The following is a 25,216-nucleotide window of genomic DNA, read 5'->3' on the forward strand; positions in this document are numbered from 1 at the left end:
GCGTGACCTGCAGGTTGAGGAAGGTGATTCTGCCCCTCTAATCTGCTCTCATGAGACCCCACATGGAGTACTGCATCCAGTTCTGGAGCCCCCAACACAAGAAGGATATGGAGCTGTTGGAGCAGGAGAACCACAAAGATGTTCAGAGGGCTGGAGCACCTCCCCTACAGGGACAGGCTGAGAGAGCTAGGACCTTATAGCAGCTTTCCAGTACCTGAAGAGGGCCTATGAGAAAGCTGGGGAGGGACTTTTTATAAGGACATGTAGCAACAGGATGAGGGAAAATGACTTTAAGCTGGAAGAGTATAGATTTAGACTAGATATTAGGAAGACAGTCTTCCTTTTAGTGTGGTGATACACAGGAACAGGCTGCCCAGAGAAGCTGTAGATGCCCCCTCCATAGATGTGTTCAAGGGCAGGCTGTATGGGATTTTGAGCAACCTGGTCTAGTGGGAGGTATCCCTGCCTATAGCAGGGGGATTGGAACTAGATGATCTTAAAGGTCCCTTCCCACCCAAAACCATCCATGATTCTGTGATCCTATGAAGATGCATGAATGGATTCAGAGGAAACAAGTACAGAGCGATGATGCAGTAGTATTCCCTCTGCATGAACCAGCCCAGTTCACTTGTGTAAACCCAAGAGCCACTCACTGACTCGGATGCTGAAGGCAAGACTAAAAGGCACAGCCCATAAGCTCCTAGCTTTTGAGTGTTTTGTTCCTAATAAAGTTCCCTTAATCTCTTTGATCATATGTAACATGTATTTATAAGCATTAGGATTAGTATTTGCTTCCTTTCTGTCTTTGCCATTCTCTTTCCTTTGTTCCTCAGCCCTGGTTTGGGACAAAGCATCTGTACAGGTGCAGATGAAAGCAATGAGAACTGTCATTGTAGTAACTGCTCGGTCAAGTACACCCAGGGCTTTGAAAGGTCTGATAGGCATGCTCTCTGTTTTCATAATCAACCCTTGATTCTGTTTTAGATGCCTGAGTATTCACAGAACCAGCATGGGCTGGACAAAGGGGCAGGGGCATTTTGCAATTGCCAGCTCCCCAGATAGCATGAGGAAATGTGCCTTAGTAGCTGTTTCTGTTCTGGCTGGGCAGTGGTCTTGGGTCACAGTGCTCAGAGGCATTGCCCTTTGCAGCTGAGCATTTTGGATGCAGAGGTGGACTGCAGTCTTGTACCAGGACTATATATAGGAAAATATTTGTATATATATACATATACATACAGGTCTTGTCAGGGCTGGGGGAAGGAAAGGGTGTGTGGATGCAGCAGCACTCAGACCTGGGTAAGCAGAGTTTTCTCATAACCCTCCCTCCCCATTCAGCCTGAGGACAGTTCAGTTTGCTCTTTAGAGGTCAAGATGAAGTGCTTGTAAGTAAGGAAAGACAATGTTAGCCTCAGTGCTTATTCCTTTTTGAACCAGAAGGAGTCTGTGTGTTGAGTAGCCCAAGTACTCTCAGGAGGATTCTTCAAATGTCTCTACTTGTCTCTCCAGAACAACTTGCTAGATAAGGAACACTGCGGTTCTGCTGCAGCACTTTTGTCACCAGCCTCTTTACAGCTCACTAATTAATTAATCATCTTTTTCACTTCTGCTTTCTTTCCCTCATTCATTTTCAGCAGTTGCAGCAGCAGTCACATTTGCCTCGGCAGCATCTGCAGCAACAGCGGAGCCCATATCCAGTGCAACAGGTCAATCAGTTCCAAGGTAAAAGTCACATTCTTTTTCATATTGTGGAGGCAAAATACACCTCTGGAGCGGGAGTATGAAAACCTGTGCATTTTGTGGATGCAAGGAGCTAAGCAGTGCAGCAGAATAGGAAGGTGGGCTGTTGTACACTTGCACGTACCACAGATTTCACTGCAGGGGAATGCCCAGCTTGGAATGTTTGGTCATGTTTCTAATTTCCTTTCTGTTCCGCTCAGCAAAAGCTGCATTTTGTATTTGACATGCGTTTTGCCTGCTTGATTCCTGGGTTCGGTGGGTTCATCTTGTTTGCCTTCACCCTCATTGTTGTTGTTTTTTCAGCCAGCATCCCTTGCTGTATCCTGGTTTTACTCTTTTTCATGTCCTACTTTGTTTAATTTGATGAGCGGGGAATTTCACAGAGGTCACCTTCACCTGGAGAAGGACCAGCAGTAGTGTCTGATAAATGTCAGGTGTGAGAAATGTAATGAAATACCTGAGATGAAAATGGAGATTTCTGTAATGAGCTCACAAAGCAAGGATTATTTCGGTGTGCTCACAAATAATTGGGGAATGTGAGGGTAATCATTTTGGTTTAGGAAAAAGGTTAATCCTGAGCTTTTTTGGTACGGTTCATCAGCTGAATGCCTTCGCCAGCCATGGATTCTGAATGTACGTGGAACCAGCATGTCATTGTGCTGCGTATCCATGATAGTGTCACATAACTGCAACAGAAACAAGGCAGGCAAGCACACTGCAGTTCTGGTGCTCAGAAAGCGAGCAGACAGCCAAAGCTTCTGCTGACAGACAGCAGTGTGGCTCCTTCTAATTGCCTTCCAATTCTTGTTTTTGGCAGCATTAATTCTATACGAAGTGAATTCTTTCCCGATAACTTGTTTGCAAAATCAAAATGTATGTGTGCACTGTCACGCGTTATTTGAGGAGCATATGTAAAATCTTTTCTGTGTCGATGCTTTTTTGAAACCTTGCCTTCATATGTATAATTTAAAAGAAATGCAGAAGAGAGTTTAGGCTAATGTGACAGAGCGAGGAATTCATTTTCATAAATGAGCCAATTTAAATATAAATATTGCACCTTTTTTTTTTCCTATTTGTTCACGACGCTGTAATCCAGTGCAGTGGGTTATGTGGAGTTGAGACCAGAATGTGGCCCAACATCTTCCAATCTGCTGCATCTCCCCTTTAACTGCTTCTTGCCTGAAGCCCTGCCTCTCCCGCCAGGTGCAGCAGCTCCCAAAGGCAGGGAGTGAGCCGCTCGCTTTGGCTGACTCCTTTGGAAGTTTGCAGCTGCTGTTTGCAGTCCACAATTGGTGAGAGGTGCACTAGAGGTTTTTAGCATCACTTGCACTCATCAGCACTGGCTGGAATGTGTGTAAGAAGAGGCATCTTGCAACTGTGGAGGAAGGAGCTGACCTACATTTAAAAAAAAATAAATCAAGGGGACCCTAGTGCCAGTCATTAAAAAAAGCTATTTAATTGGTAGCGTAGATGGAGTGAAAGCTGCCGTACATTTGCCCTCTGCAAATAAGATCCAGATGGTCTCTCTTCATGCTACAGAATGCTCCATTTATGTATATGTTGGAGAGCTGAGCTAAAAGCATCCTCCTGAAGCTCGTCCTGCTGCAGGGAAAACGAGATGTAGCCATCCACTGCATCGTGTGTGACGCTACAGGAGCGACACTTGGGTTATTCATAGCCATTTCTCATGGGAATCAAGCCAACATAAATAGCAGGGCCTAACATTCTCTGGTCTCCACAGACATTTAGGTACGTTGCCTGCCGCTGAGGGACAACAGGCAGGGGCTGATTTAAGAGCATCCTGATTTTGTTGTACAATTTATGATTCTTGCAGCAACTTTTTTTCTTGCATTTAGCGATATTTGAGCTGGGGTAATTGTGAGCATCTTGCTCTGGGAGCTCTGCCTGCTGAGGATTCTATTTAGTTCAGTACGGTATTGACTCAAAACCGCAGCGAACCCGTGGCACAATCAGAGCTCCGGTAATTGTTTTTAAATAAAGATAGTAAATACAGGAGCGTATTGGCTTCCCAGAAATCAATAGCTCCCCCACCCCTCAAAGGAAGACGTGAGCACAGTCCAGTTCTCTGGCACGGTGTGGAATTTAACAAGGTTAGGATTTTCTGGTTTCCCATCACTGGCCTGAGGTGGACTGAAATGTGCTTATCATATTGATTCATTAATACACTTTCCTTGCTTTAAATGTCCGCAAAAAAACAATTTTTCTTCTTTCCATAGACTTAATCAGTAACAATGGTAAAGAAAATCCATTCATTTATGCCTCCTGAGCTATTAAAAAATTGATTGGTCTTCTGACTCTGACATTTCCATTTTCAAGGCTTACTTTTGAAAGACAATGGAGATATTTAAAAGGGAGCTTCAAACAGGTTAGTCAAGCTCGGCTTTTTGCTTCAGTTGGAGGCCATTGGAAGCATTCTCGTTTGCTTGGTAGAAGCCGAACCAGATGTGTCTGAAGAAGATTAAACACTTCTGATCACAGTGCCGTACAGCTTTCAGAAGCGTGAGGGAATAACTATCGCACAGAGCAGGGCGCACATCATCCCTGGGCCTGTGGAAAAAATGCACGCAAACAAGAAAATGCTTTTCCTTTTGAAAGAAGACTTTTACTCCTCGGTCACTGCAAAAATAACTACTTGTTGGCCACAGCAAAGTACCAGAAAGACAGGCCTGTGTTAGCCCTGCGGCCCCAGTGGCCGTGCAGCGCGAGCAGCTCATTAGCAGGGAAGTAATCGTGGCTGTAGTGGCACATCACACGTGGAAGGAATCACATTGCCACAGTGCTTCAAAAATCCAAAGCCACAAATCCCTTTGGGTACAAATCCCTAAATTGTCGTCATTGAAAATTACCTAATAGTAAACCGCTGGCCTTTTCACCTTGCCAGCCTTGCTTGGGGCCTGATGGGAAATTAAGCTGCCGGTCTGTATTGACAGGAGCAGTGTCCCGCTTCACAAATTAAATACGTAACTCGATCAGTGATTCCTGGTTGGGGTAACACTCAGCTGTGCTGCCTCCCAGCTCCAAGAAGTGGGGATTTGGCAGGGCAGTGCTGAGACTGCAGCCACAGCAGTGCGCAGAATGCATCCTCTCTGAGATACGGCTACCATTAGGCTGCAGGTACGTCTCCCAAGGACAGGTAACCTTCTAGTTCTCTGCTAACCTTCATGTGAAACAGTAATTTATTCACTGGAAAAGCACAGCAAGCTGAAATCCCACTGTCATGCAGGAGGCTCCTACAGATTCTCTCTTAAGCACAGACGTGTTGATTTGTGTAAGATTTACAGGACTGTGTTTTTTTCTCACCTTCCTCCCTTTCTGGCGTAGGTTCTCCCCAGGACATAGCAGCTGCGAGAAACCAAGCGGCACTCCAGAGCATGAGGACGTCCCGAATGATGGCCCAAAGCGCGAGCATGATGGCAATGGGTCCCTCCCAGAACCCGAGCACGCTGCCCACCACAGTGGGCCAGTCAGAGCTGGGCATGGCTCCTTACAGCAACACCTCCTCCAGCCAGACGGGAATGTACAGTATGAGCACAGGGATGAGCCAAATGTTGCAGCACCCAAACCAAAGTGGCATGAACATGGCGCATAACGCAAGCCAGGGAACGAGGCAAACTGCCTCTGGACAAGCGGTGGGAATGGTCAGCAGTTTTGGTCAGAACATGCTGGTGAACTCTGCTCTTCCTCAGCATCAACAGCAGATGAAAGGAGCGGTGGGACAGGTCTTACCCAGGCCACAAGCACCACGGCTTCAGAACCTGATGGGGACTGTCCCTCAGGGAACGCAGAACTGGCAGCAGCGAGGCTTGCAAGGTATACCCGGAAGGACTAGCGGCGAAATCGGGCCTTTCAATAATGGCACAACATACCCAATGCAGTCGGGGCAGCCTCGGCTGCCCAAGCAGCATTTCCCGCAAGGACTTAATCAGACCGTTGTGGACACGAGCGGAACAGTGAGAGCCCTGAACCCAGCAATGGGGAGACAGCTGCTGCAGCCGCTGCCTGGGCAGCAGGGAACCAGCCAGGCCAGGCCGATGGTGATGCCTGCAATAAGCCAGGGGGTCCCCACGATGTCTGGTTTTAGCCAGCCTCCCACACAGCAGATGCCAGGCGGTAGCTTTGCTCCGAGCAGCCAAGGCCAGGCTTATGAGAGGAATCCCACTCAGGACATATCTTACAGCTACAGTAACGAAGGAGCTGGGGGCTCATTCTCCAGTTTAGCAGAGGGCGCAGACCTCGTGGACTCCATCATTAAGAGCGGACCAGGGGATGAGTGGATACAAGAACTCGATGAGTTGTTCGGAAACCCCCAGTGAATGGGCTTGTATAGTCTGGAGTGTGGGTTGTTACGTTTGAAGAAATCAAGGAGAGGGTTGGATGTGCTCCCCATCCTTGGATTGTTGGGGTTTTTTGTTTGAATTGGTTTGGGGTTCTTTTGTTTGTTTTCTTTTGTTTTTAATCGTGCAAATCGAGCTGATCTGTAGCCAACTTGGGAAGGTTCGGGTGATGCTGAGAACATTGGTATCACAAGACTTCCACAAGCAGTCTCTGCTGCATGGGTGTGGGGCAGGATGGGGAAACTGGAAAAGCCAGCTGATGCCTCCAGAAGGGAAAATGTGGTCTTTCTTCACTGAAATGAGGCTTCCTTGCACAGCGGTATGGGGTAGCCCTGGTGTCTCCCACCTCATTTAACTGCGAAGGCTACAGCTTTCAGGGTAGCAGATGGAAGCCCAAAGAAGCCCACAGGTGACCATGCACAGCCAGCCCCAGTGTCAGCAGGCCTCAGCAAACCATGGCCGGGCTCTGGGCTGCTGCAAGGGGCACACATGTGACAAACCTGAACAGTCACAGAGAGGTTGCCATTTCCACTGCAGAGTGATAAAAACCCAGTAGGAGTGTAACAGAACATGAGTGTTGTTGTGCAGTGAGGACAGTTTGATTACAGAACCGCTGCTGGAGATGGCTTTAGTGGATGGCTTGTGTAAGGAGCTATTTAGTCCCCAAGGGACTTGCAGTAGTGCTTCCCTGTCAGAGCACTTTGTGTGCCCAGGTTGCAGAACAGAGCTGAGAGAGATGCTAAAGGGCTGAAAGGCACCAGGGGGCACCAGCAAAAGTCCTAAGGAGGTTCCTGTCTCTCCTCCCTCCCTGGTATATTTTCATACATCCCCCTCCCATCTGTCAGTGTAAAGCAAAGTAAACTCACTGTGCTTTTCTTCTCAAGGGGGCAGGGAGGGGAGGAGAAGAAGGGAAGATGTGCAGGGAGAGTCTGGCAAGCAGGAACAAGTTCCTTCTCTCAGATTGCAAAATGCAGGCTTATCAGGTTGGCAGGGCTGGGCTCTCAACCTGACGTTTAGTGCCACCTGGTCTTCTGTTTTAAGCAAGTGGTGGTCTAACCTCCTTTGTTTGCAGGAATAACATTCACTGCAGCATTTGAAAAATGGGAGCCGAGGAAGGAGTACAGTAAAGAGCATGCATGAATGGCTAAAATAATGGATTTAGGCATTACAAACATTGAGTCTGCCCAAATACGCTTTTAGCTAACAGACGTATCACTGTCTCCACTGTCTATCTCCACTGTGTGGACTGGTGCCGAGAGCACTGCAGTGAAGGGGTGATACGTCTTGCACAGAGATGCTGGCCATTCTGATTGCCCAATGCAGCTGGGGCCTGAGAGCTGCCCTCCAAAACCTGCCACCTCCTCAGCTGAGAGCTGCCCATCAGGGTAAGTCATGCTTACCCGGTTCTGAAGCACAGTACGAGGTCCCGTTCTGGTCACTGATGAAGATGGCAGAGATTTGCCTGTCTGCTGCTGCTGCAGCAGGAGCTGGGTCAGGCCCCAGCGCAGCAAACGAGAGCACCAGCCAAAGTTCTCATAGCCCACAGCCACAGGGTGGGCAGACGGCTCTTGTTGGGACGAGCCTGAGGGAAGGGACAGCCCACAGTGACAGCACCGCGAGGGACGGGGGGAAGGCAGCAGCATGGGGGCACAGGCAGGCCAATGGGAGCTGCGTTCAGGGGGGCACAGCCACCACCCTGGGAAGAGCAGCTCTGGGGCTCGGACGGCGGCCAGCGCTGAGCTGTTGTCTTTGCAAAGCTTCCTCCAAATACTCCGTACTGGGACCAAGTACTAGACGTAGATTTTAATAGATTTGAGGTTTTGTCCTTTTGGTTTTGTTTTTTTTTCCCCCCTCCTTACTATGGTGCTGATGTATATGTAATATTAAAAAAAAAAAGAAAAAAAAAAAAAAAAGTTATTTGTAAATATGTTTTTACAATTCTACAGATATCACTGGGTCTACTATCTGTAAAATATATACATATAAATATATATATATATACTGTTTGTTTAAAATAGAGTATTTTTATTTCATTCCTTAACTCATCCTTACTGCAGTGGTATTGCACTTCAGATGATGTCTGATTACTAATTTGTACTGTATCCCTGATGGCAACTTGCTCCATTTTATTCAGATTTTTCTAGTTTTCTGTTTTTACTTTGTACATGAAGCATTGCTTATTTCCTCTTAAGACCTGTACAGAGCTCTGAAAATGTAGAAAAAAGCCGATGTTAACATATCACTTTTAAAGAAAAAGAAAAAAAGAAAGAAAAAACAACAACAAAACTCCCACCAAACAAATAAAAGATGGTTATCCGAGTCACATGCAAGGCTGGTCTGTGGGATCACCTCTCGGCCCATCACTCCTGTGGCACGCTGGTGATGCTGCCCCACACGTGGGTTACCAGGCAGGTGGCAACCACAGGTGAGTGCAATGAGCTGCTGGGGCTGGTTTGTACAGCCAGCTGTGTGCTATTGCTCTGAGGCCCTTCTGCACCTTTCATAAGAGCAAGGAAGGCTCCCGTTACTTTCAGGTGTTGTGAGACAAGGCTTGTACTCTCTACTGGAGTGGTTGCTACAGGTGAGCTGGTCCCTCATTGTGCCACTATGAGAGGCAGCATCTCTGTTTCAGTGACTGTTCTGTGCAGGAAGGAAATGCTTTTGGGGAGGACGTGGGGTGAAAGGTTCAGGAGTGCTGCAGGTGTGCTCTGGAGAGGTGAGATGGGGGGGCAGGGGAAAGAAAGGAGGGGAGCATGGAGTTGGATGTTGGAGGTAGATGAGTTAGGGAAGCAGGGAAAAGCATATTCACAGCAGCTCCCCATCCTGCTGCCCCACTGAGAGATTCTGTGGTCAGAAACCCTCCAGTAAGTGCATACTGGCTTGTCGTATTTATGTGACCTGTGTAAGACAAGCATGCCATGCAGCCTTCAAGGCTTGGCACCTATCTCTCCTGTTCACACCCCATTGGGGAGTCATAGTGAGCCACATGCTGGGCTCTGCTAGTGCAGCTTGCAAAAGGCCTGTGTTTGGGCTATGTGGTTTGTAGTACTTGTGTGGCTTGTGCTACTGGTGCCATTGCAAATGCAGCTCTAAGCAGCTGAAGCTCACATGTGTCCCGCAGTACTACAGTGTGTGTTACTAGATGGCACTTTGCAGCCTCACATCCACCTTTTTTTGGCACATGTAGCCGTCCCTGTGCTGCTTCTTCCTCCCCCTGCGGCATTGGTAGCTATCCATAAGCATTTCAACAGGTGAGCTGAGTGCAGAACAATTTCAGAAGCAAGGACCTATCTGAACACTATCAGCAGCCTCTGGGTCTCCTCTATTACATATTTCAAGCCTGACGCGTGATTGGGACACCTGCCTTCTTTTCCTCACTGCCCATGACTGCCTCAAGGCATCACTGACAGGTGGGTTTGCTGTCCTTTTGCTTGTCAGAGGAAAATTGTAGAAGAATTCCCGGAGATTTCTGTGGCTGTTGTCTCTGTTCTGCTTTTTCCCTGGAACCACGTGCCAGAGAATTGCCTTTTCTACAGCCATGTCAGCTCTTGCCTGCTCACCACCATCATCTGTCCTCTGACCTCAGCAGCTGCAATTGCCCTCAAGTCCTACACCTATGGACACATTTCACTTTATTGTTTTGACTACCCCATCAGCTGCCACCACCTGCAGCCACTAAGATAAGCCTTTAAACCACATTACAGTAACTCTGCAGGGCAAACTTCTGCACACACACTGTGTCCCCTTTTTTGTGTGAAAGGTGGTGATGAACCCAAGCCACTGCTCAGTTAGTGCTCAGGTTAATAACCCCAGTGGACTCTAGGAAGACAGTAAGTGTTCATTATATAGACTCGACTGAGCAGAACCATAAATGTGTGCACTGTTTTTGGCCAAGCTGTGCATCGGATGTAGCTGGGAAAGCTTCTGCTTACTGGCTCTAGCATGAATGCATTCAGCATTACCAGAGTCCTTTGAATTACCAAGAGCTACTGAAATGGCTGGTCACGGTCTTCATTTCTCTCTAGTTCTGTGTAATTTGCACTGCATTATAGCATCTTGTTCTGTTGTTCAGAGTGGCTGCTGCTGTTGGAAGTGGAGAAGAGTGAAGGAAGGCTTCAGAGGCATCAACAAAGCCAAAGGATGCTGGGTAAGATGGGGTGTTGCTTGCAGTGCCTGTTGGAGCTGAGTGAGTTCCTCAGTGAATTAATGGGTTTTGTTTTCTGTGATTTGTTTAGAGTTTGCAGTAGTGTATATGAAGACAAACCGTGTAGCAGGAAATGGCAATGTGATGCACTGTTCTGTCTTAGTGACTCCTTTTCAAGAGCACAGGGAAAGGAGAAAGTGTAAACAGCCCAGAAAAAGCGTTTGTTTAATGCTGCAATGGGATGCTAATGGAGAATTCTGATGCTTTATTCACATGCAGCTTATCATCATTTTGGTGTCCAAGGAGACCTTCCGCATTATTTACCTGTGGGTTTTATTTAGTTTTAAAGTCTTCAGAACAATTTATGTAATTTCTTCCCAATGCTGAAGCCCAGGTACTCATCCATAATGCTGTTAACAATCCCAGCTGCACTCAGGACTGACAAGCAAGCCAGAGCTATCAGACTCAAATAAAAACCCGTTAACCTGGAAGTGGAAGGGAGAAAAAAGCTGTTACAAGCTGTACATGGTGTGTTTACAGTGAAACCAGCTGCCTGTCTGCCGCAGTCAAGAGAAGCTGTGCACAATTGCAAAGACCACTGTTGTAACACTACCTTGGGTGTTTTGGCAATAGAACCAGTCCCGCACGTGACACTTGCTAGGGAGGAGAGCGATTCTTAGTATCTCCTCTAGAGGAAGGTACTTCCCCTGGTGTTCCTTAATACTTCTGTGAAGTTGAGAACTTTTTCTGATATGAACTACTTCGTTCCAAGGAGGCATCTTTGACACAGTGGAAATGTTGACGCAGGATGGGACACAACTGACTTGAAGGGGCAAGAAGCTGGGCTCATCTCAGGGCTTTAATCTGAACTCCTAGGGGAGGGGGTACACTGCTGAATGACAGGGAGGCAGGGATTGCTCACTCTAGGAAGCAGCGGGAGGGGAAACCCTCAGATTTGTCCCAGATGTTTGTGGGTAAGGCTCCTCTCAGAAGGCTCATCCAAAAGCTCAGCTGAAGTGCCTCTATACCAATGCACACAGTGTGGGAAATGAGCAGCAGGAGTTGGAAACTGTGGTGCACTTGGAAAACTATTGTCTTACTGCTATTGCAGAAGTGTGGTGGGGTGATTCGCATAAATGGAATACCACCACTGAGGGCTATAAGCTTTTCAGAAGGGGTAGGCAAAGTAGGACGGGCGGGGGAAGTTGCCCTCTATGTTAAAAAGTGGATAGACTTTGAGGGGTTGCCCCTGAGAAACAGTCAGGAGCAGGTTGAGAGCCTGTGGGCTAAGACTAGGGATGGGAACCTTTAGGGACAGCTGGCTGGAGTCTACCACAGGCCATCTAATTCATTGATGAAGCCTTGTCATGCTCACAAGCTCTCATCATGATAGGGGATTACAGCTACCCAGATATCTGCTTAGAAAACAATATGCAACCCAGGAGTCTCCTGGAGTCCATTGGTGATAACTTTCTGGTTCAGGCATTGGACAGGCAAACTAGAAGCAAAGTGTTGTTGCTCACCAATGCGGAGGAGGTTGTTAAAGGCATTAAGATCAGAAGCAACCTGGGCTGCAGTGACTGTACCCTGGCTGAGTTTGTGATCTTGAGGAATGTGGGCCTGGTAAAGAGCAAAATCGGGGCCCTGAGCTAAAGAATAGTGAACTTTGGGCTGTTTAAGGAATTGCTGGATGAGATCTCAGAAGCTGTCCTTAATAGTTGCTGGTCTTGTTCTCTGCATCATTTGAACCACTGCATCTCTTACTGGGAGCCCTGGGTCAAGGAAAAGCAGGTAGTGCTGTGGCTTCAGCGAAAGAAGCAGCAGCGTGTTTGAGTGTGCCTATACACACCAGAGGGGTGTTTCGCTGATGTGTGTGTTTGTTGTAGCAGGATTCATGTTGCCACAGGCAGTGCATTTACATTCATTAACATACACTTATCTGAAGCTGTGCCTCTTATCTGTTTGGTGAAAGTTTATCAGCCTACAAGGACAGATGTGTTTGCTTCTTTGAGTGCACTTTGTATGGCTAAAGGTTCTTGTGATAAACTGAGGGAAAATGAAGCAGCAGACAAGCCGGTGCTGTGTGTGCTGTGCCTGAGCAGCCTCCTTCACAAGAAGCTGCAGAGCTGCTTCTGCCTTTGGCCCTCTGAGTGTGGTTGCCTGTATGCTCGGCACAAAGCAGGCCCAGTTGAGGTGGACATCCAATCTTTCCTTCCATCACCTGCAGTGTGTGCACACCTTACCCCAAGGCTTCCCTATCACAGCCAGCCCTCCTTCCCCTCAACCTTTGCTTCATCCCTCTTGCTGGCAAGAGTTGCACTCAATTGCAGTGACTTCTCACTGCCAGGCCATGGCTCTCAGCCCAGCTCAGGCTACAGCTGGGGTCTGTAACCTGCAAGCAGCTCCTTACCTTCCTGATGCAGACTGTGCATAGCCGTGGAAGTACTTGTGACGAGCGTACATGTACAGCAGGCCCAGCAGGGAGGCTAGTTCTAAGAAAGAAACAAGTAATGGGAAAAGTGAGGAGAGCTGACAGTCATTTTAGGAGCACGTGTACCATCTCACATCCAGCAGCAGTGGAGCTGCTCCAGTTTTATATCAGTGCAATGGAGGTGGGAACCTGGATGTAATGGAGCCCCAAACTCAAATGTTTGTTTTGTTTGTTTATTTGTTTTTAATGCCAAAATGCCAGCCTGCGTAGGTATGTGAGAAACACAACAGGCTTGCACAAGTCTGCCTGCACACCTGAGGGACAGTAGCCCTCCATCTGTGGCTGGAGATGCTCTGTGCTGATTGCACTTCAGTGCTTAGTGCTGTGCAGAATGAACAAGGGACCGTAGCTGTGTTTGATGTCCCATGAGAATTGTCCTATAACGTGCACGTAATTGTTAGCGGGAAACATCTGGGAGCTGCTCTGCTGAATGATTCACCCAGAAAATCCTCAGCGGATTTTCTATGAATGAGAAATGTGCCATGTTGTGGCTCCATGGCTTTCAAGAAAAGCAAAATCTGGTGAGGCTGTGTGAAAGGCCATGACTAAGCAGGGACTGCAGTGCCACTGAGCCTTCCTTCAGGAAGGCTGAGGTAAGACAACGCAATGAAGAGAAGGCAAAAGAATGTCCGCAGTATTCTGCCTCCCAATAAAGCTGATTTTTAAATCTTTGCAGTCTAATGGGTAGCAAGAACTCTTTACCTTGATTGCAAAAACATCCTGCGATCCAGAGGACGGTCTGGAATATAGGGTAAAACTCGACACAGTTTTGTCTGTGGGTTAAATTTGACATAATGTTATTCTGGAAAGGGAAAGGACTATGGGTGAGAGAGATTTTTTTTTTAAGGAGAATCAGCTTTGGCCTCACTTTGTTCCCACCAACGTTAGTGCTCTTGAATTCAGTGGGAGCATGCTCAAGCCAGCATTAGGTGCTCCTAGAGATTCCCTTCTTTGTGATCTCAGTACAAATACAAACAGTTTCAAACGTTTCCTCATATTTAAACTTAGACAAGGTTTGGTATCCCACCTACAAGGAAGTGCTTAACCAATACCCTATCTCAGGCGGTTGTACAGCAGGAGCAGGCAGGAGTTCAAGCCCAAAGATATGGTGTTGATTGCTTATCTCCATACTCAGTGAGCACGTTTTGTGGGTCAGCATTCCTGGGACAGTGGAAGGCAGAACAGAGCCACATGCAGACAGTCCAGACTGCTCCGGTGAGGCCAAGTGCCTTTACAATGTGCAACCAGGCACAGGCAGCACATTAAGGATTCTCTTATGGTTAAGACCATGTCTTTTGTCAGCGTCATCAGTTTTCTTGTCAGCACACTGAATTCTGCAAGGTGCAGCCAAGGATCTGATAGCCCATCTTTATCAGAATTTGAATGGGGACTGTTTTAAATGAGCTGAACGTACCCCGTTGTCATTAAAATAATAGCCACACCATTTGGAAAGCATTCTCTTAATTCTTTTTCATTCTTTTTCTGAGCGTAGGATGCAATGACAAATGTAATATCTTAAGGTAATGTTTTCACTTCTCTGCTGTGTTGAACTGTTATTCATCGCCACCATCTCCGTGATGTCAGCACTTACTGCGCACGAAATGTTCTTTCAAATTCTGGAGGTCCGGTGACAGCTGGGGGCATAATCTTGTGCTTCACTCTTGATTTTCCCACCAGCCGAGCAAAGCGACCTGTAAGCAAAAATAAGGGCTTGTGGGTTGCATGGTTCTTCTCCTTAAAGAACAGCTCAGTTGAGTCTCTAACACACTTCTTTTTTTTACAAGAGCAATGACTGTTCTTTGGCTTTTTTTATCTGAAGGATACTAGATAAAACTGTTTTCTTCCCTACAGAAGTTCCGGTCACGCCTTCAAGAGTATTTCACTCTTGAGAAAGGGGAGAAAAATGCAAAACCGCTGTTTCAGAAATGTGTTTTTTCCCCTTTTTGTGTTTGAGTTGAGTCCTAGAGCTGCACAGCCCAGGCCTACAGCAGCAGTGCTGCTGCGGCCATACCTCAGCCACCATGTAGAGGTTAGGCCATACAGCGCTCAGCTGAACTCAAAGCCGTTCATCTGCGTTGGTTTGCCTGTGCTACAGCATGTGCTGGAAGTAAACCATGCTGTGACATTTTACATCAGATGAACAGGTCAGATCCTTATGGTGCTCTCTTTGGGCCTGATGTTGGGCTGAAAGTGTAAACTGAAATCTGAGTTATCCTGACCCGTCGGTAATTTTAGTCAGCTTTAGCTAATATGGATTAACCACCACAAAGAAGAACGTATGCATTTTCTGACTCCCTTCCTCCTTTCAATATCTGAACAATCTGTGAAGTTTTCCAAATGCACGAAGCTTCTGATGAATTTGGTTTGGTTTGGCTTTAACCCTTCACACTTCAGTGTCAAACACAACTGTACAAACCAACTCATCTCAAAGAAAATCATCTCAAGCACTAAAAATGCTCCCACAGTTACAAACAGAAGCACAGCAAAAGGGATGGATGTCACAGACCTGCCCACCTCCTTGGTTCCCTGTAGCGTGCCAGCAGGGATAATGTACATATATTTAGATCTTAGAGAAATGCAATGAGGGGGACATGCTGCAGAGCATCTCTATTATTGCTGCCTAGTATAAAGGTTCACTTTCCTCCTTCCTTCCAGATACTGAAGCACGTGTCTGCCTATTTCAGGAAGCAGTGCTTTCTGCCCAGCATTGATGTACTCGATCTGACAAATTAACTCTCCCTTTTTGAGCTTTTCAGCTGCATAGCTGCATAAATAAGAATTGAAACCAAGACACGGCATGGCTTTTGGGTTAACTTCACAGCTGGTTGCGGGCTGTCACAATAGTATGATTCCAGAAAGTCCGCAAACAAAACAGAGTTGAAAAGAAATGTGTTTCTCCTGGAAGGCAAAGCAACCTGTCCCACTGAACTGACTCCCTCCCAGGCTGCACAGCGTGCAAACAGCGCTCCCCCGGGAGAAGTCCGAGGAGTCACAAGAAGTGAAAGTTGCAGGGCAGCCAGTTTATTATAAAATAACTTCCAGTACTGCAGAACAGGAGGAAACCTCACCAAGCCCCAGCCACACAGCCCCAGGGGTCTTACCTTGCTGGAGGGCAGAAAGCAGAGACACGGCAGCGAGCAGAGCTAAGTCACCAGCCATTTTCCCAGCAGCTCCTGCGTGTGAGCAGGGTGTGAGTGGGGCAGGGAGCTCCAGTGAGCAAGGAGGAACTCGATGGGAGGGGGAACTGCCGGGCTTTTCAGCATAGCAACAAAGGGCTGCCTAGGGAAGAGAAATGTCTAACTTTCTAAAACGAGTGCGAAATTACAGCTGTTTTTTGCTCGTGAAAAGTTCAAATGCAGTCAGCCAGCTCTGCCTGCCTCTTGCCTGTGTGAAAACGCAGAGAGAACAAAACCAGCCCTGCCTGCCCCTGTGGATTCAGCTGTTCTTTTATGTCTTAGCCTTCAAGCTGTAATCTCTTTGGGGGTGAAGACTTTTTGTTCGCTGTTTGCACAGGGCCTGGTGCAGCGAGGTCTGCATCTGTCACTGGTAGTGCTGCTCTAAAGCAGCAGGTTCAGCAGGTGGGGAGGGGGGGACGGGCTTTGTCCTGGCCCTGTACTTGATTTCAGGGTTTTGCCCAGCGTGTAAACTTTCAGGCTCTTATGGATGACATGACAGACTCTTACCAATAGTTTGCACACCAAAAGGTGTTGTCTGGGGGTAATTCAGAGGGTAAAACAACTAAGAAAGAAAGGAAGTCTCCTCATTTTACCATCTGTTGTACATTTCCTATAGTTTATGCCTAGGCTTAAGATTGGGAGAGATTCTCTCAAGGCTTTTTTGTCAACTAGCGTTAACTATCAGGGAGCTCAACGTTGTTGGCCTCTGTGATCCCAGAACCAGAACAAAACCAGCGTCGTGTTTCTTGTGACTCCAGGATCATCCATCTGCTTTGTCTCTGACTGACACTGAGGGGGGCATTTTGTTTGCTCCAGTTCAGTAGGCTAATTGTAATGGCTCAGGCAACGGCGCCTTTACGTCAGTTATCTTACTGTGCCAGTTTTTACTGTGTTATTTCTTGGGTCTTAATTCAGCACGTTGTTCTTTTTAAAGATTAGAACAGAAGATATACTTTAATAACAGCAGTTGGATGTTTGAACTTAGTAACCCTTAATTGCCAATTTATGCACTGTAGCCACTGTTCTTGCTGTACTTCGGGGTTGGCTTTCTGACAAGACGGTTTCTCTGTGTTTTTGAAGGTTGGTTGAGAAGGGTTTAAAGCCCCGTCACCCTGCCAATGCAGGGGACTGATGGATAATGGAGGCACGAAGCTGGTCAGTGAAAAGTCTGAAAGATCAGCTTGAAAAGTTAAGCCCATACGAGCTGATCGTTGTAAGGCCTGCAAGAGGTTAAACTTGTGTTTTCTTTCTGACTTTGTTCCAAGCATATGAATTTCAGAATGACAGCAGGCATGTGAAGTTCCACCACAGTTTGACTAGAAGGTAGGCAGCAATACAGTTTGGGGTATGAGTGTTCTTATGTGCCATTATGGCTGAGCTAGGGTACTTTTAAAACAGCATTCTCATTCCACCGATAGCAGAAGGTTTGCAGCTGCCTATAGATTTGTATTGCTTTTGGTTGGATATAGTCCACAGACAGTTTGATCTAGAGTTACGTTCCCTCCTGGTTACTTGTAACCCAGTAATAGAAAATCAGATAATGCACAAAACAAGGCTTTTAGGCTAGGCTTATTTCTGATTGTGTAAGTACAGTAGTGCCTCAAATGCATAGAGCTTTTATGATGTGTCTAAGTCCTAATGAATGAATAGATGCCAGGATCAACTAAAAGGTTTCTCCAGTTGCGCTGGGACATTATAGCAGCTTGTCTGTGGTTGATTTCTCAGCTCTTGAGGAAAGCAGTTTGATTTTGTGTTTCCTCTACTTGCATGCATTTTATGTGCACTTTGCTTATGTCTGCTGATGTAAGTGCATGTGTTTTCTCCAGCTGTCCAAAGCCGAACAGTGAGAAGAGAGGCTCTGAACAGTGAAACATTATGTGAAGTCAGAGATACTGGTAGTGTCTTAGCAGACTTAGGTGGTATTTCGCTACCAGCAATATTTCACTCCCACACCATACTTTCCCTTTGTGCTCTACAGGGAAACTCAGCTACAATTCTCTGTTACCAATGTAATCCAGAGCAGTGTGTGCTGAGGCACAGGGCAGGGAAGAGAGTGGTAAGTTTCACACGGCAGCTCAATACTGGAGCTGGAGGTCCATGTAGCCACAGGATTTATGGCAAACTCCTGATGTCTTGCTGACCTGTGCTTCCCTGGCAGACCTTCCCAAGAAGGCTGGCTCTTCTCCCTGCAGAGAAGCTGCCATTGACCCAGCAGCAAAGGCAGATCCCAGCAGGGTGGCAGAGCTGCTGTCACAAGAGAGCAGATGGTTGGGGTAGTGAGACCAAAGGCATTTTGAGCATGAAAACAGACTGATCAAATAAGCTCTTTTAATGGACTTACACTGACAAAGCTGCTTGGTTTTTGTCTCTGAAAGAGCTGAAAAGAGCTTTGCAAAGGGCAAGATTGGGTCCTAGCTGGGGGGTGTGCCTTCTTAAAGGCCAGTCTCAACTGGCAGTGCAACATCTTTTGTATTTAAACACCTCTAGGAGATAGACTCTGAAGGCTAGAGAGGCTTCTGCAAGGAAAAGAATATCTGGACTCTCATTTACTTCACCTGAACTGTTTATAGGGTAAATCAACTCTATTACAGTGTATGAGGCTGGCCCATGAGCCAAAAGCAGTTTTACTGCATCAGTAACAGTAGTGAGCTCTGCAGTTAATTAATCTACTGTACCTTAAAACAATATATAACAAAGAACATGGGCCTGCATGGTACTGAACCATACTCAGGCTTCAAAGTTATTGGAACTGTGAAACAGATGAAAGAGGAAAGAAAAATCTTTGTTTTTTTAAACATTCCTATTGCTCTCTCCTAAATACTAGTTCATAACCCCTGTATGCCACTGTCAGATGTATACTTTGCATGGGCCCTCAGAGAAGGGATGAATGGTTCATTTTAAGGACTCATTGTCCAGAGTCCTCTGGTTTGCACAGGCAATACGAAACAGTGAAACAGATCCTGTTTCCACCCCTTCCTCTGGATGTCAGTCCAGTGAGATCAGGCTATTTTTGGTGGTTGTGGCAGAGCAGATTTAAAAGGATTAAATAAAGTAGTAGCCAAAGGTTCCGATTCTTCCCCAAGCTGCACCTTCTGCAGCTTTTTGTCACCTGCATCAATATTGCATGGAAGTCAGGGAATAATTGGTTCATGGTGTTCCCGTCTGGGTGTACAAAAGATTGATATGCTGTAAGTCCCATCAGTGCTAATGTGCGTTGTTATATGCACATAAATTCTTGCATGCCCACAGGCCTCTTGGATTTCTTTGAAGCCTTTGGGTAAGATCAGTGCTTTTTTCTTTTTGTTTTGTTTTTCCTTTGGATGTTACAAGAACATATGCAGTTCTGGGTTGGCTTAGAGCATGATATGATTTTACACATGCTTGTGAAAAATAAACTTTGCCAATCTTGAAATACATCCCATTGTAATCATACCAGGCTTTTTCAAAGTAGCAGCAAGAATAGGAGTCTAGATGGCTCAAAGTAACTTCGTGTAAGGAGGGTGTGGGATTGTTTTTTGTGTTTTTTTTTTCCCTCCCCATTAACATGTCCTCACCTGATCTCAGCTCCACATGCATCGCAATGGCTTGGGAGAGACTGTTAGAAGCCTTGCAGGAAAATGGTGCACGAACACATCTACCCGAGGGTATAAGGGTTGTGTGTATGTGGTGATCAAGGGGTACTTACATTCCCCACCTCCCATGTCTCAGATGTGTTCCTCCTACCACAAAAGTTACCAGAATGAGCAGTGCATCTCCAGAAAAGAGGCACAGCCTGCCTCTTCCGTTCAACAGTAGAGGAAGTAATGCATGATACAAAGCTATTTCACCTTCTTTCCTTTGACTTGCCTTGTGCAATACTTGTTGTGTGCTGCAAAAGCTACCAGCCTGGAGATGGGCTGGCGTTACGGGGCTTGCATTCGCATGATGTTTGAGGGGAGACTTACGCAAAGCCACATTTCTTTTGTCAGCACATATGATGATGCCTGAAGACTAGAGGCAGCTCTCCTAGATTCTGCACCCTATGGAAATCAGTGTGGCGCATGTTCAGCGGCTCATTCACAGACTAAAGCTGCTGGGGCCCAATATGATCATCTTGCCTGACTGCCTGTATAATACAAATTGGCAGCATTTCAACAATGAATAATAATAAGTCATTAATAAGTTATGGGAACTGAGAGTCAGCAGTGCTTCCAGACGTGAGAACACTTCCTGTAGCACATAGCCCTGCTGGTTCTGTGTACGGTATCTCCGGATTACAGCAGGTAGTCTTGGGAGAATTGAGGGCTGGTCTGCGAGATGCAGCTCTTACGTGACTTATGTCTGGATCAAAAGGAGGTTTAAAGACTTTCCTGTTACTATTGACCAATTGGAAGCAGATCCCCAGGCCGGCGTGATAGCTCTGATATGTGGAATGCAGGGGATTAAAGGAGCTTCAGCAAGAGATTTGAGGACGCATTGGTTGTACGTCTCTCGTCTCCCTCACAACGCCTAGTAGATCTGTGACAATACTTTGTACTTGGTATTTTAACTTGCTTACTTTGGAGAAAGATCTATTTTAATTAGCGCACGACTTCAGCTCCGGGGATTCTTTTCAACCATGTTCACATAAGGAAGTTTAATTTCACCTTTGTGGAAATCAGCTGTGCTTTGGAGGCGGATGACGATCTGTGCTCGTGTCTGGCCTTACCCAGTGCCTGCAGGGAGTGTGGCAGGTCTCAGCATCCCCACAGGCAGGTGTGACCCAGTCCCTCAGAGCCACCTGCCCGCATTCCGTGCAGCGTGCATCACAGGCATCCACAGGGCAGCTGCCATCTCTGGCAGCCCCTTCTAGCCCTTAGTACCTCCAAATCCAGAGACCATCAGGGTGGCCTGGCAGGGAGTGGGCCGCCATGCCATGTCCCGTTGCTTAGCAACACCTCTCTCTGCCAGCCATCTCCCCTCAGTGCTGCTGAGGTGAGGTAAGCGCAGCGCAGAGCAGCACCATGCGACACTGGCTGCTGTCGGCACTGGTGTCATAGTGATGGTTATTGCTGCAGAAGGATTGGGGAGTGTTTCTTCACATCCTTCCTCTTTTGAAATTCTTCCTACTTCTGTGACTTGCCTGTGTGGTTAATGGATGGTCACTGTGTTACCGTGCACCTGACATACAATCTGATCAGCCATTTCTGAAGTGGTTGCTGCTTCTGGATGTCTCTTTCAGCCATAAATTGAATGACTTGAGGCTTTCTCCTCAAAAGTACCACAATCCAGTGTGAGAGAGTCAGGCTTCATGCTGCCAGCTGTGGCCACCTCTTTTTGTTAACTCGTGTATTTAACAAACCCTGCTCCCTGCCACTTTCTGTCCCTTCCGAAAGGGCATTGATGCTAACATGAAGGTTTCCAGACTGCAAACATTTCTTTGCTCAAAGAGGAAATCCAGGAAAGCCGGGGCCTTACTGATGCCTGAGGCTCTGCGTTGTCTGCCTGCCCTTCCCTCCTCCACACTAATTCCGGCTTAGTCTGTCTGGTTTGTGTTTGTGGATGTGTGGTGGAGGAGCTATAGCTTCACCTTCCTGTTGAGGGGTTTTTTTTTGTTTGCTTGTTTTTTGGACCTTTATATATATATGTGTATATATATATTAAAAGACCACAACAAGAAAAACAGACTTCCTCTTTTTCCTCTGACCTTAGTCTGAAAATCCTGCAGAGGTATTCCCTCGGCCTCTCCTTACTCAATAACTGTTTGCAGCTCAGGACTGACCTGGAAGGCTTTGTTCATGCTGCCGGCTCGTTACCTGCTGCCAGGTCTTCTGCTGAGCCTTCATTCTAGATTGGTTTTATTCCATTGCTTGGCACTGAGCGACTCTCTCGCTCATGAAAAGATCTGGCAGGCAGGGGAGAACTTTGTTTTATGTTGGAGCAGTGCTCTGCGGTTGACACATGCATATGTATATCTGGCATTGCCCTCTGCTGGGATATGCCAGAACTACTGGCATGTGCCTTCTGCCACTCTGATTTCCTCAGAACACTCTCCTCTACTTTGGGAAATCACCTGCTTTGGATGCCTGTAACGGCCCAGCAAACAAATAGGTGCTTCTGTTCAGCAGGCGGTTATTACGTAGCACCCAGCACAACGAGCAGCATGGGACCTGCCCCAGCACAGACATCCACATCACCAGGCCCAAACCATTGAACCTGATCTGTGTCTGCTCACTCTCATGCTGAGGAGGGAGTTATGAAAGACCCAGCTTAAAGGCTCTGAGATGGAGGACTCTGAGTCCACCTTTGAATCCAGTTTTCCCATAGCTGGGGTTGTTAGCCACAGACCCCTTGAAATGGCTTCCTAAAACAGAGGCCTTTGAAATGTCCTGAAATGAAGACCTGTGTAGAAATGAAAGCCCAGTACTGGTGTGCTGCAACAGAGAGGTACACCTCTGAGGAGAGGCAGCGTGCGCCTTATGGGATTGCACCAATAGAGAAGAGAATGGCACTGCCCAGCTGTTGCTCAGAGAAGGAAGACAGCCTGTGAACCCCACTCACTTGTCCTAGGCAGATTGATGGTCTGGGAGGAAGTGCAGGACAGGAGCAGTCTGTGGGAGTGACCCACTACCAGCCATTTCTTTCTTGAAACTACAGTGAATAGCAGAAGAGGTATGTTGCGTGCCTGACTTTGTTTCTTTGCTCATGCAGAAGCTAGCGGGAGATAAGCCATGTAAAATGGGAATGCAATTAGCAGTACTTTCTTTGTACACTCACCCTGGTCACTGCCTGGGTCAGCTGATATCCCTGTGTTGACTGAATCGCCTTTCTCAGCTCAGGGAGAGACTGTATGGCAGAGTGCAGGTAACTGCTGCTAAACTAACAGATTTTGGAAAGAAAAAGCATCCCAGCTCCAGAATTGCCTTAATAATCTTTGAATAATCCAAATGCTTCTCAGTACAGTTCATTTAACCAGCTCTGAAACAAGGAACATAGAAATAGGTGGCATTGACTTGGGACATTTATTTTTAGGTAACATTTTTTTCCCCCCTTTTTCAGCATCAGAACTACTTTCATCTTCTTCAGAGCCAGAGTTATAAATATCTTCCACTGAGATCGTGGGCCTCTGACATGAGTGCGGAGCACTTCTCCCAGCTGCACATGACAATCATATTTTCTTCCATTCCATGGCACTCTCACAACCCTCTGATAGAAAATGCCCTCTCAGCTCCTAAAATCCATTAGTTATTTTCCTGAGGAGGAAGGAGATACTCCTGGGAAGCCGCACAGGATGGGTTGTATCTATTAAATACAACATGTCCCATTTCTGCCTGTTCCTAAGCAGTGCTACACAGTTCACTTCCTTGCATTTCAGAGGCCTGCTTCTTCTTTGCTTTATACCTTGTGAAATCAATAGCATGTGCAAATGGCTTCTCGCCTTGCTCTCCTTTGCTTACTGGAGCCTTTCACAGTGAGGTTCTTGCCCGTGATGCTGGCAGCATGACAGCTTCAGGGTGACAAAGCTTTACTTGTCAGTATGTTTTACAGGAAGGACCTAGAAAGAAACAAATTAAAGTCTCTGTTAATCCCAAATTTAGTTCCAGTCTCAAAATTTGTCACCAGACAGACATGTAGCCTGTAGCACTTAGCCTGTCTGACAATGTTCTCCTGCTACAATCCTGTCTCTCCCACTTGTCAGAAGAAAATGGTATTTCCGATGAGGACTAGTGGGAGCTGCACACAAGTGCATTAGCTGCTATTTCTGATCCATCACACAAGGCTGGTTTTCTGCTTCCACAAATTATTGAAGTGCCCATAGAAAGGGGGTAAGTGCACAGAGGGTTTCCATACCACTCATGAGGAAAATATTGGAACTGCAGCACCTTCTCTGCAGGGTTGTTCTTTTCCTTCTCCTGCATTTCAAGATGAGATCAGAGCGAAGAGATGAGAGGCTGCAGGTCCTCGTCCTTTGGTGAGGCTGTGGAAAGGAAACATTGCCCCAAAGGAGGACTGAGTGGTGAGTTTAGGTCTGTTTTCTCTGGTGCTGTTCCTTTAGGGAGCCTTGCTCAGTCAGTCTAAAAGAAGAAGTACTGGGAAAAATTCATAGGCATTCCCCTACCCTTAATTTATTGCTCTGTGCACCGCAGTCTGGAGCTGCAGATTGAGAAGTAGCATTTCCAATATGTTAATCATCACATCCTTAGTTTTCCTGTTGGTGTTCTCTTATAAAACACTTGTAGCCTGGAGTAAGCATAACCTGACCATGGATGGAGAATACTGGAATATACTTCAAGTTGTATTGTCCCGGAGTCGTTCATGATTTATGCTAGTTTGAAAGCAAACAAAAGCACTTGAGGTGACTTTGGAAATTCATTCCTTCTTAGTTTCCTGGGGTCTGTAGTGTTCTTTTGTTTGTCCATCAGGATGGCCGTTGTTAATTTAGTATTACTTTCAGAAGTTTGTTCTGCTTTTATCTATCCCTTTCAGCCTCACTTTTCTTCAAAGGGGAGCTGAAGGATGTTAACTCTACATCAGTGGGTCTCTCATCAGGTGTGTGGCTTAACCCCTGCTTTGTGCAGCTGGAGTCTGCTCTATTGCTAGTAAGCTAAAAATGTAAGGATGTAGTAATCTTGAGAAACTGTGCTGTTCCAGCTTATAAGCTCTGAGAAGAATAAGGCAATCTGTACAGGAGAGAGAATGGGATGCGCTTTGTTTTGACACTTCTCTGTGTCAACTCAAGTTGTTATCTCCTGTCAGAACCCCTTCATTGCAAACTGTAGGGACAGCGTGGAAGTGTAGTCTTTAAGGACCACAAATTTGCCACCGTCATAGTTTATTAACGAGCATGGCTAATAAATGAGCATTGCTATTTTGTGGTGCAGCAGAACAAAGCCATTTGGTCTGCTCCCTCTCATTTCAAGGCAAAGTGTTCATAGTGCAGAGAAAGCCTCATTGATTGGTTTTAATGGGCAGTATCTCTTTCTGAGAACTGAAATGTGTTTGCCATTTTGGCACCAAGGTGAATACTTTTTCATGCTGTTTCCAGGCTCAGAAGGGTTTTATTCCCTTGCTAATCTGAAGAGGTACCCTTCAGTCAAGTGAGGCAGTCTAAGAAAATCCTCTCCTGCTGTAAATCTCTGAGCCTGTGTTTAGCATAGAAATGAATTTCCTGAATCAGATTAGGAAGCATAAGGGAACTGCATGAGCCTAGAAGGGACTCACAGCCTCCACGTACACTGCTAAAAATGCACTGCAGGATAGCTGGCCTGTACAGGGGACCCATGGGCTGGTAGCTCAGGTTTGCTTCACACAGCCCTTTCCACACCTCCCTCCCTTCCGTTTCCTGAAATAACCC

General features: G+C 46.6%; 2 protein-coding genes across 3 annotated transcripts in view; one reads left to right on the top strand and one right to left on the bottom strand.

Moving 5' to 3' along the window:
- The window catches only part of MAML3 (mastermind like transcriptional coactivator 3), a 198,171-nt gene extending 190,187 nt beyond the window's left edge, over positions 1-7,984 (top strand). The window contains exons 4-5 of one of the 2 annotated variants that reach the window (XM_072335869.1): positions 1,632-1,719; positions 5,080-7,984. In XM_072335869.1, the coding sequence (XP_072191970.1) occupies positions 1,632-1,719; positions 5,080-6,071 (1,080 nt within the window). In that variant the 3' untranslated portion in view covers positions 6,072-7,984. The remainder of the gene's footprint in view (positions 1-1,631; positions 1,720-5,079) is intronic. The other variant, XM_072335870.1, reaches the window with a different exon arrangement.
- A 1,511-nt stretch (positions 7,985-9,495) lies between these two features.
- On the bottom strand, positions 9,496-15,939 carry MGST2 (microsomal glutathione S-transferase 2). Its single transcript, XM_072335871.1, has 5 exons — positions 15,829-15,939; positions 14,319-14,418; positions 13,430-13,500; positions 12,647-12,728; positions 9,496-10,721 (listed from the first exon to the last, which is right to left on the bottom strand). The coding sequence occupies exons 1-5, from the start codon at positions 15,884-15,886 to the stop codon at positions 10,589-10,591; spliced, it is 444 nt and encodes a 147-aa protein (XP_072191972.1). The 5' UTR covers positions 15,887-15,939; the 3' UTR covers positions 9,496-10,588.
- Positions 15,940-25,216: the final 9,277 nt, after the last annotated feature.

The sequence above is a fragment of the Excalfactoria chinensis genome, chromosome 4 (genome assembly GCF_039878825.1).
Source record: "Excalfactoria chinensis isolate bCotChi1 chromosome 4, bCotChi1.hap2, whole genome shotgun sequence".
NCBI lineage: Eukaryota > Metazoa > Chordata > Aves > Galliformes > Phasianidae > Excalfactoria > Excalfactoria chinensis.